The 11,490-nt window shown below is 40.5% G+C and overlaps 2 protein-coding genes across 2 annotated transcripts; one reads left to right on the top strand and one right to left on the bottom strand.

Moving 5' to 3' along the window:
• The first annotated feature begins 502 nt into the window (after positions 1–502).
• LOC128707574 (LYR motif-containing protein 4) lies at positions 503–1,117 on the top strand. Its single transcript, XM_053802531.1, has 3 exons — positions 503–591; positions 659–779; positions 1,064–1,117. Exons 1-3 carry the CDS (start codon positions 503–505, stop codon positions 1,115–1,117), a joined length of 264 nt encoding a protein of 87 aa, XP_053658506.1.
• Positions 1,118–1,813: 696 nt separating this feature from the next.
• Positions 1,814–4,155, bottom strand: LOC128707470 (D-2-hydroxyglutarate dehydrogenase, mitochondrial). Its single transcript, XM_053802422.1, has 4 exons — positions 3,499–4,155; positions 3,134–3,432; positions 2,901–3,057; positions 1,814–2,254 (listed from the first exon to the last, which is right to left on the bottom strand). The coding sequence occupies exons 1-4, from the start codon at positions 4,153–4,155 to the stop codon at positions 1,814–1,816; spliced, it is 1,554 nt and encodes a 517-aa protein (XP_053658397.1).
• Positions 4,156–11,490: the final 7,335 nt, after the last annotated feature.

Here is an 11,490-nt window from a genome sequence, read left to right as displayed (position 1 = left end):
ACGTTGTAAGCTTTTTTGAAAAAAATAACGTTGTTCAATTCGCATAATTGTGATAAATATATTTACTTGAAATCGAAACTGAAAGAATTGCCCCAACTGTTTGTTTGAATTTGAAGCACCTAGCGCGACCTAGCGGTAATGGATAAAAGTATAGTTGAATAAAATGTGTTGCACTAATATCATCGTAAACATATGTAGCATTGTAATTTATTGTACAAGTGATTAAACATCTGTAAATTAAAGTAAAGCGAATGAAAAATAAACTTTTTCTATCGAAATTTACATGGCAAGTGTCAAATTTGACACATTCACGGCAAGTGTCAAATTTGACACATTCAAACATACTGTCAAAAGTGCGTATTGGGCCGAAACTGGGATTGGGGAACGTTTTGTTTTGATTTGTATTGCATGAAAGACACCGCATATTATCAACACAAACATTTCACCTGCGGCGAGGAGTTGTTCCTCATTTCATTCCACTCTGATAACAAATTTACCGTGTATGGCCGGACCGGGACACAAGATGAAGGTGCTATCGCTCTACAAACAGTTGCTGCGTGCGTCACAGAAGTTTGATTCGTACAACTATCGGTAAGTGCCGGGCATGATATCGCGGAGCAGATTTTAATTGATTACGTTCTGATTGTCTTTTTTACAGCATGTACGCACTGCGTCGGATTCGAGATGCATTTAGAGAAAACAAAGCACTGACCGATAGCACCACCATTGCCAGTGAGCTATCGTACGCACAGAAAAATCTCGAAATCATCAAACGGCAGGTGAGTACGACAGGGTGATGCCAATTTGTTTATCTGTTAGGGGTTTGAGGTTAGGAAATTCGTGAGCCGGAACAATATGATGTAATAATAGTATTTTGATTTGGGCATTAATGAAACATATGTTTCATGTGCATCGAGGTTGCGAGAAATAATTGTATGCTTAATGTACAGCACCAGCGTATCGTTTGGCAGCTTTGTATTAACAGTATTTTCCCTTTCCTTCTTTCCATGGTGCTGCGATGCCTGAAATGGTCTTATGCTCACAACCGTGTACCATCTTTCAGACTATAGTTGGACAATTGTATGGAGCCCCGGATAAGCTAGTGATAGAGAAATGAATCCACACGACCTTTAAGACACTCGAATCCGAATGCTGTATTTCCGCTATCCAACATTCTGGGGCAAATGCCGGCAAGGCTGCTTTAGACTTAGCAACATCAAAGAACCAAAGGCAAACATTCAACCGGGCGCGATAAGTTTTGCAAATGTTCGTCGCATTTAAAAAGATGCAGCAATTTACGATCGAAACGATGATGATGTAGTGCGAAAACCATAATCGTAACAGCAAGAGCGGAGGGACAAATGTAGCGAAAGACACAAAACCTATGAATGCATGTTGTGTAACTAATTACAATCGTTAAATATAGTTGCTTTTGAATATAATGAAATGAAACAACTAGTAAATCGGTTCACTTAACTCGTACTGCCTATGTATAATCTGTCTGTGTAGTAGATTGTTTTCAACGACATATTTCAAGCAATTAGTTTTGTTTATTTAGTAATTTGTTTTTTATAGCGATATAAACTTTGAAATTTCTAAACAATTTTTAGAATCATTTCGACGAAATTGTACATCCAGCTAATTACTTCTTTATTATACAAACTTAAACAACTGTTTAAAATATGTACCTGTACACCCATCCTTGTATGAATTGATATTTTCAGTCTACAATCGCGTTAAAATTACCACCCTTTCCAAAGCTCAAAAGCCGTATTAATCGTCACTTTATTAACGCCAGTTCGCAATTATTACACTACCGCGACTGGTCTGGTGATTCCGGTGGCAGCACTTTGTACGGGTTCAGGATACCGTTCGGGTCTAGCAGTTGCTTCATCTGGCGCATCAGTCGCAACGGTTCCGACTGTTTCGAGTAGTGCAGGTACTTACGCTTGAGAAACCCGATCCCATGCTCGGCACTGACACTTCCCCGCAGCCTCGACGTGTACTCGTACACGAACGGTTCTAGCAGGCCGTAAATTTCCGGCGTAAAACGGGCACAGGACACGTTGAGATGTAGATTCGAATCTCCTATGTGGCCGTAACCGGTAACATTGATCGCCAGATCACCGACACGCTCACGCACCGCCAGTACAATATCGTAAAACTGATCCAACGGTAGCGAAATGTCGTACTTGAAGCAATACCCATCGCTCAACAGGCTGTCCGCAATCTGTTCCCGTAGCATCCAGATGTTCTGAAAACGAAAGTCAAACAAGCGGTTAAGTGTATAAAGGTTAATTATTGTACATCAATAAAATAAGGCAAAAGACCCAGATCTTATCTTGTAACAGTATCAAGTGGCACGGGACGCTTTAGATAAAACATACAAAATGGAGCGCGATTGCGTTATCATCTGCGATACGACGCTATACACAAGCGCTTGACAAATATTAGGATACGCTTAATGCGCACGTTTAGAAAATGGAGTCTATTCTTTGTAGTTATCGATGCCTCGCAAGGGAAGTGTAAATATTTGTACTTATTGACTGATTGGGACAGGATAAAGGCATGGAGAATGCAAAAGAATTCCTTGGGAAACACTCAATTATGTGTCTTTTTAAATCATTTTTATCAAGATAAAGACAACAATCATCATATTACAACTCTAATTTCTTTTTTTAATCGTTATTATGAGAATATTAAACAAAACACATTAACACCAATAAAATACTACGTTCAAAATGGTCTAACGTATGAGCTTTCTTTTGCTACGATGAATCGTAGACTGGGAAATAGACAAGAATATTAATCTTCTGGTAATTCCAATCCAAGAATAAGTACGAATTATACTTGAAGAATTAGAAAAGTTTCGTTCAGAGAGGAAACAATTTTCTCGTTACCTTCATTTTGGTGGAATCGTTCGTAACTGTGCCATCCTGTACCAAGCCCTGCTCCATCGTTTGTTCCAGGAAGCGCGTGAGCTTCTCCTCATCATGTCCCGCATCACTTCCGGACGTTTCGATTAGCATGTAGAAGGGATACTTCTCAATCGGTGACCTTCGTTGGAGAAGTTTTCAAAGAAATACTAACGTTAAAATTCTGCTCCCGTTCGCCTCTTGCCATGCGCGCTTACTGCAATCCATGGAATCGTGTGCAACTATCCAGCGATGGAGCATCGATCATTTCGCACGAGGACAGCACCTCCCCGAGCCCACGTTTCGCAGCCAGGAACGTGCGCTTAACGTCGTCGTAGCTGTTCAGTCCCAGGAATGCAACATTGACGGAACGGGAAGCGGTGGGGCAGAACATGGACAGCCGCGTAATGATGCCGAGCGTACCCTCAGACCCGATGAAGAGATGCTTCAGATGGTACCCGGTATTGTCCTTCTTGAAGTTAGACATCAGATCTAGCACACGTCCTTCGGCCGTTACCTTTAATCACACAAACCGCAGTTTATCACCCAGCAAAGCCATTTTGGCCACCATTTCACACCTTACCGCTTCAACGCCTAGTACCGAACCATGCAGATTGCCATATCGCACCAACCGCAAACCGCCCGCATTCGTGGACACATTGCCCCCGATGTGGCACGATCCCTTAGCACCGAGATCGAGCGGCATAACCAATCCACGGGCACCGACCTGCTCCTCCAGGTTGGCAAGCACACAGCCCGCCTGACACACCACAATACCCGCGTACTCATCGATACGCTCGATCGTATCCATCAGCTGCAGCGATAGGACGACCTCATCAAACACGGGCACCGAACCACCGACCAGACCCGTATTCCCACCCTGCGGACACACGGCCAAACGGCGCTCGTTGCAGTACCGCATGACGTCGGCCACTTCGGCGGTAGTTTTGGGTTTTAGCACCACACGGCCGAACCCTCGCACGCTGCGCAAATAGTCGATGTTGTAGTTCTGAACTTCATCCGCCGCTGTCAGTACACGGCTCGTGTCGGGTCCACCAAGAATGCCACGAAATACGGCCACATCATCATCGGTTAGTTCAGCGAAGGATCCTCGCTGGACTGGGTAACGGTCGCTGGTCAGTGCCGGCACTTCACGCGGGCCGTTGCCGAAGGCACGTACGGTCGTTCGCGTAAAGGTCCGCTGGAAATTCACGCGTTGTAATGCGGAACGCAGTAACATTGCGTATTATTCCGGTGGAGGCAGGTTGGTTGAATGATTCTAAAATTGGTAAATTTAAAGTCGAAAATGCATAAACACTTTGTTGGAATTGTAATAGAAAATGGGGTTTTATATAAAAATTCGAAGGACAAAGACGGTCGCTTGGAAATGGAACCATATTTTTGATCTCGATCGATGATAAACAATTGGTACACACGGAATTAGGTACATTTTCTGGGATTGAAATAGGATAATGGTTCTCTTTATGTTTAGTCACTTTATAATAATTTTAGTTTAATTTTTGAACCCAAAACAATGTCCTAAAAGTGAACCAAAAATATCACACCGAATATTGTACATCCACACGATTGGGGTGGCTGGAGGCGTATTGGTAGCAGCCCCGGTCTTCACACGTCAGGACCCGTCCAGAATTCCATCCGGACATATCCCCCGTAACAAGGACCTGACTATCCGACTTAGGTGCTAACATTAAGTCTAGTAAGCCAGAAATGGCAGGGACGATCTATAGAGGGTCGTTACGCCGAGAAGAGAGAGAGAGAGAGTTCTTCCTTCTACTTCCTCCTCGGCCCTTTATTTATTCAACAATTCAGGCGACTTTATCAAATGAAAACATTAACAGATATTAAAAATATACGTTGTATGCGAAAAAGGAAGCGTTTTTCGATTAATTTTCCACCTTTTTGGCTAGAGTTTCAGCTATAATATAACTCAGCTGTGTCCAATTTTAAAAATAACCGTGTATCTCCGAATCAGCGTTTAAGAGGAACCGCGTATCTCGAGAACTACCAGTATACAATCTTTTAATCAATGTGTGCCTCTTTCACCCGGAGAAAGTTCGGATGTATTTTTTCGGAAACATAAAACAAACTTTTTCTGCCGCGGAAACCCCGGAAAGAACAATATTGTTTTGCCTACATTGAACAATTCTTTGAGCCCCTACATCAGGTGCTCCTCTGGCGCCAATCTGTTGCTCGGCGGACATCATTGAGAGCGTATCTTTACATCTACAACGCAAGTGGCACTGTCTATAGAATAATAAACCTACAAACTAGTGTTACACTTTATGAATCTTTTGAGAAAAGTCATTCAAATCAGAAATCGACTCTCAAATGAATCAGAAGTATCCCCAATGCAGTTTTTCGTGGGATTCTTCTCAGCTGTAAGGCACCTACTTGCCGATTGTTCGATATCATCGATAACATATTGGCAAACGCCAGGAAAACAGAAACAACATTTCACCCGCACGATGACTGCAAAAAAAATGTGTAAAAGTTCAAACATTTTAATCACATTTCACTTTGACAACATGGTTTCACAAAGAAAATCGCATGGCGAGCGCTTTTTGGCTTATAGTTAGTGAAGATCCAGCTCGTGGATTGTTCAAATTGTGGATTGTTCTTTCCAATTTCCTGAATTCTGGCTGTTTTTGAAAAGTTTGCTTCCTTATTTTTGAGACTTGTTGAAAAATGCAACACAATTTGGAATCAGCACACAACTAATCTACGAAATGTGCTCCTTTTCTTTGTATTTTTGACTCTTTTCAGGCTTAAATAATTAAAAGCTTTAAAATAAACCCACTCTTAAACCCTCTTGTCTATTTTTTTTTTTTTTTTTTGAAAAAGTCAACTTTGCTTTCGATAATAGAATAAATGCGTATTAATACATATTATGCTGAAATGCATATTAATTGCAACCTTATCAACAATGGATAAAGCAAAAAGAAAACAACCATCGACATAGCTCAAATTGTCGAGTATTTTCTGACACTTTTGATCATAAATTAACACCAGAAATCCAAATGAATCATAAAGAAAGAACAAAAACAAAACGCACACAACACACAAACACACATTTGGCTTGGTAAAACATAAGCCAACGGTTCGCAAAAAGCTGTGGTCCTGTTTTGGCTCTTAGTCACATTCCAAACAGTCAACTGGAATCGTGCTGTTTGCGTTCTCATTCTGTCACCCTTGCATTTCATTATGCTATGTTGGTATGTTGCACATTAGCGTTATCGCGGGAGAATATTCACCCACCGCGCATGCGCACTTATATGACGTTACAAGATATGCACGCGAGTTTAAACACGAAGTCGCACCAGAAGACGGTTAATAATGAAACCTGCACGAAAGCATATAAATGGATTAAAAGTCAGTAAGAATTGGATGACACGGCGCTACAGAGCAGTGGGCAAAAGTTTTACTTTGACATTTTGTAACAATGTTATTCCATAGATAAGAAAATATTATCAACGATCTCTTTCCTGTTTTGATATTATAGATTGAACATCCGTAGCACGTTGAGGCAGCAATAATTCATATAAAAAGAAAGAAACAAGCGTTCAACAGCAATGGACAAGCGAAGTCACAGCATGCTTCGGTGTTTCGATAAAAAAAAGAACATTCGCGATACAAACAATACGAAGCAACACGGCACAATACTCGAAGTAAAAAATCGCACAGACACACGGTGCGGTCGGCAGGAAGTTTCATTCCTGTTTGCCGAAGGTGTCCGAAACGTGACCGTGACCGAAAACCGGTTCCATTTGCTTTAAGCCACACGGGAAGCACCAGAAAGCATAAGGAATGAAACGTTGCAAAGGTAAAGCATGGCGGGAAAGAATAACGCAAAGCAGCAAAATAAACACTCCAAACAGCAGCAAAAAGCAGCAACCATCTTTTAAGGAATGCGAAATCATAAAAGGTGGAAGCTTTTTATACGTTTAGGGTCCAGCATATTGATGAAATGCTTATGATTGAATCTTCCGGTTTGAATGATTTCGATGTTTGAAGCTGCTGTTTTGCTTGTCCACTCAATGCGTTCTTCTGTTAAATTAATTAATATCATACAGGAAGAACTAATTATAAATTTGGAACCTTTTCTTATTCCTTTCGAAGAATCTTACTTACTTACTTATCCGGCACTACAACCGCTTTGCGGTCTTGGCCTGCTGCAGGAGTTCTCTTAACCGCTCACGGTCGAGCGCCTTCGTCTGTCAATCCATTATCCCGGCCTTTCTGGTCGACATATCAACGTCATCACTCCATCTCAATTTGGACCTACTACGCCTCCTCTGTCCGTGTGGACGATCTAAAAGGACTTTTCGGGTTGGGGCGTCCGGTGTCATTCTCATGACGTGACCAGCCCACCGGACCCTGGCGAGTCTAATCCGCTGTACGACAGTATGTTCGCCGTACAGCTCATTTTAGTCATTTTAGCGGCTCCTCCATTGTCCTTCTACACATACGGAGCCAAAAATCTTTCTGAGCATCTTTCTCTCGACCGCGGCTAAGAGGGTTTCGTCAGTTTTGGACAAAGCTCATGTCGCGCGAGGCGTATGTGAGTACTGGAACTATATAAGTTATGTACAGTTCCAGCTTCGTTCGTCGCGACAGGTGTTTTGAATAGAGAAGTTTCCTCAGACTATAGAAAGCCCGGTTGGCAGGCAGCACCCAAGCGCGTATCTCTATATCAATGTTGTCTATGCAGACTTTCGACCCAAGATAGGTGAAATTTTGGACGACTTCCTTTACGACCCCTGCGTAAGTTGTTAGCAGGGCTGCTAGTGGTGCCACCAACAACTTGGTTTTTGCCTAGTTAATCTCGAACCCGAGATTTTCTGCCGCCTGTTCAATCCTTTGTTGAGCATCCGCTGCGTAGGTGAGCCGTAAACTAATGATGTGTATGTCATCAGCATATGCCGTGATCTGGATTGACTTAGAGAAGATAGTCCCCGAAATTTCCATCGGAGATTCTACTGCTTGGAGATTCTACTTATTACGTTATGGTTAAGAATTAGTGGTTTTGCAAGTTATTTAGAAGTAACTATTTATTTTATAAAAGTATTTATTCGTAAAAAATATTCATTTTTTCACTAAAAAAACTAACAAGACGCTAATATTTTAGCTCATGTAAGAGGGATACTAATGCAAGAGGCCGAAATGGCTCAGTTCACGGTGTGAAAAGTTTATCAGAAAGTATTCTCTGAACCATTGTATCAATCAGTAAAACGTAAAAGAGAATTTACTGATTAATTAATCATCCTGGTTCAATTAGTTCTCTGCTGTTCTTAACATGCGATACTTTATGTTGATCCGAAATAGCTGAGACCTGCATAAGGCCCCACCGAACCGGCTATGCCGTGTCACCGAAATCCTCTTATTTATAAATCATATATTAATTTATGGATATTTAGCAACATTTTAAACATCTCCCCAGCTTCTTTTCTTAGCCAACAAAGCGGGTTTTCAAACAGTTTTCACATAACTTGCATTTGATCATCATCATTTCCGCTTCGATTTGCGATTTATTTTTATTTAGGCATAGGGGGTCGAATCCAATTCCGAGGTTCGGTATCGATCAGGTGATTGATTGTAGATGATGAAACCAAAGTACAATACAATGCAATGCATATTAAGATAAGTTTTTAGAAAAGCAAAACGATTTTAACAAATAGAAAACTTAAAGCTCTTTAAGAATGCTGGATAAGACAACCAAAAAAAAAAATTAATTGTTAAAATTAACTTACACTTTGAATGAACCACAAGTGACTATTCATTAAGGGTATTGATTGTAGCCGGTGCTAGCTGTTCATTAGGAAGTGGCCAAGCTAAGTTTAGACAAAAAAAGTGAATCTTTTTTTCTTATTTCATCTTTTTCTTCAAACATATCTTAAGTTATAAAGCATCAACGCTGGGAGTGATTTAGAAACTAAAATTGTCAATGTTACAATTTAACACGAGCTGAAGAAAAGCAACAATTGAGACTAGACAATTGAGACCGGCCACGCAGTAAAAAAGACCAGAATTTCCAACTGTGTTATTTAAAAGTTTTTAACTTAATACCATTGTGCGCTTTATCAACCTTGGTGCTTGATGGACATTCACTGCAGTATTTCTAGCGTTATCGCAGAGTAGTCGCAGCAGACCCAATCGAAAACAATGCTCATTAATTGCATTTCTGGTGGATAAGAATAGAACAGATAAGCACAAATCCGCATGAGGATCAACGTTTGATGCAATTGATTTTTTCCGCATAAAGTTCAAACTCGGAGTTTAATGGGGTAGACCCCGAATTTGGGAGATGTTCTATGGAAAATGCGTTGCATACGTTGTATCCAGATGTCTTTGGCTAGATACCGGTGTGTAGATGTCTTTGGTGGAAAGAAGCTAAATAAACTGTTGTGAAATTAAGCCTTACATGACAGACTGACTGTAATTTACGTATGAGTTATTGAAATAAATTATACTATAAATACTCTGTGATTCATGAAAGAAATTCTCTATCTATTTGATTCTAGAGAATCAAATAAGAAAGTGGATGGTTGCAAAGAGAATAAATTGAACAATGAATACTAAAAAAAGAAACACAAGGAAACTAAAAAAGAAACATAGCAAACGTGCAAACAAAACCGATAAATGAATACAAAAGAAGTGCAGAAAAAATGCAATAAAACTAACTAAAATGCTTTAACTTTAAATTATTAAACACACAAAACAGTGGATCGATGAATGCCAGTTAAAATATTTCCTTGGCAAATTTAAACTTCGGCCCCTCAAAAAATGCGAAAGACAAAACAATAGTAGGTAGAATGTATGTGTATAAAATTAAAATTGTGAACTGAATTTTAGTATGATTGCAACACAAACTAAATCATAACATCATGATTGACAAACGTTTTAAAGTAAAAGAAAATGTAATAAAAGTAATACAGATCAGGCAAGCAAGTGATTAAACATCAATTATTAAAAGAAAAACCTATCTCGAAACGTAAAAGTGATGCTGTCATGTGCACAAAAAACGTCATTTCCAAAATACACACAAGCCATACGCAAAAACCAATCTTTACGACGCGGCACGCCATTCGAACGCCTGGTAGAGCAAAAATGGCGCCATACGCTTACGAGCTGCCAAAGGCGGAAATGGTTAATGCTCGCGCCATCGCAATTTAATCGTCACGGGTGAAGAGGGAAAGCAAGAGCGGAGCGAAGAGTAACATTTTTGAATGGAAGAAAAAGGCAAAAAACGCGAATACAATAAGCAAATAAGATACGTCGAGCAATAATTTCGAGAAAGATGATCCTCAACATCCCGCTTACTCGCCAAATTGTTTTCTATGTGATCCGATTAGATCATTTCCATTGGTGCAAACATTGGTTTGCTTAATACTCTATTCTCAATTAAATTGTCTGCCACTAGTGAGTTTAAAATGGTAAGAAATATTCTGAATCTATTAAAAACTTTTCTTATCGTAAAAGGGATTCCGTAAAAAATATTTTCTTCAAAAAAAAAAAATTGTATGCTCGATCGCTCGATCGCGCTCGAAAAGCGTGATTTTAAGTGAAGTTATTAAAAATATTTTGAATATTCGAATAATTTTCTAAAAATGTTATAATAGCGTATCATTACAAGCACAAGCGATAATGCTTCATACAGGACGATGCGTTAGTCTTATTCTTAAACTGTAAAACTGTGGAAACCTAGCAACGAGTTGCTAAAAATAACGCTCCCGCAGCACATGCAACAACACTCAGCACAAGCGAAACAACGCAAAGCACAATGGTGTAAGCGGGGTGGCATTTTTAAGCCCACACGTCGCCCAGAAGTGCGAAATGTACAGCTGAAGAAAGAAAACAAAAATCCCCCACCTTCCCCCCGCGGCTCGTTCCGATTCCATTGCAACGCGAAATTGCTGACCCATTTGCTGCCCGCATACGTGTGCTTTGGCGGCTCAACGTGGCAGCAGCTCGCGAGACCGTGTGCCGGTGTCGGTGCAGTTGCGCATATGTGCCATTTTTGTACGCCCAAGTACCAAGCGAGCAGACGAAAAAGCGAGTAACGCTCTCACCGCGGATGGACTTGTAATGTGTGTGCTCGGCCGGGGTCGGGGCATTATTGTTCGCGAAGCAAATGCGCAATGGCGCTACGAACAAAAGCGAACAAAAGAACGACCGACTGTCGAATGGGGCCGGCTTTAGGACTCCATCGCAAAAGTGATGTTTTTTTATTTGCCTCGAAACCAACTGTTTTATAGTGCTTTTATCCATTATGTATAGTAGCTTTGTTCAAACACCTCAATCCCATTTGGGAGAAGAATGGTGGAATAATTCCCTCTAATGAAGTAGAGTGTTAATTTTTTTTTCTCGTCCATTACTCATTCCATTGCCAATGAGTAACGATGCTTTTGAAAACGAATCGTAAAAACGCGCGTTTATTTGCTTGTGCATGTGTGGTTGCTTCATGAAGACAAACCACACACTCAGTCACACACATTTAATACTCTAAATGAAAAAAAAAAATCACCAATGTAGCCTGTGTAACAGCGACCGCACTACT

Source organism: Anopheles marshallii, chromosome 2 (genome assembly GCF_943734725.1).
Source record: "Anopheles marshallii chromosome 2, idAnoMarsDA_429_01, whole genome shotgun sequence".
Classification (NCBI taxonomy): domain Eukaryota; kingdom Metazoa; phylum Arthropoda; class Insecta; order Diptera; family Culicidae; genus Anopheles; species Anopheles marshallii.
The sequence above is the reverse complement of the archived record's forward strand: the minus strand, read 5'-3'. Positions and strand labels throughout refer to the sequence as shown.

Coding starts and splice junctions, on each gene's coding strand:
- LOC128707574 (XM_053802531.1), top strand. CDS start 503: ATGGCCGGACCGGGACACAAGATGAAGGTGCTATCGCTCTACAAACAG. Junction 592..658: donor TTTGATTCGTACAACTATCG/GTAAGTGCCGGG, acceptor TCTTTTTTACAG/CATGTACGCACTGCGTCGGA. Junction 780..1,063: donor TCGAAATCATCAAACGGCAG/GTGAGTACGACA, acceptor ACCATCTTTCAG/ACTATAGTTGGACAATTGTA.
- LOC128707470 (XM_053802422.1), bottom strand. CDS start 4,155: ATGTTACTGCGTTCCGCATTACAACGCGTGAATTTCCAGCGGACCTTT. Junction 3,433..3,498: donor CGGTACTAGGCGTTGAAGCG/GTAAGGTGTGAA, acceptor GTGTGATTAAAG/GTAACGGCCGAAGGACGTGT. Junction 3,058..3,133: donor ACACGATTCCATGGATTGCA/GTAAGCGCGCAT, acceptor TCTCCAACGAAG/GTCACCGATTGAGAAGTATC.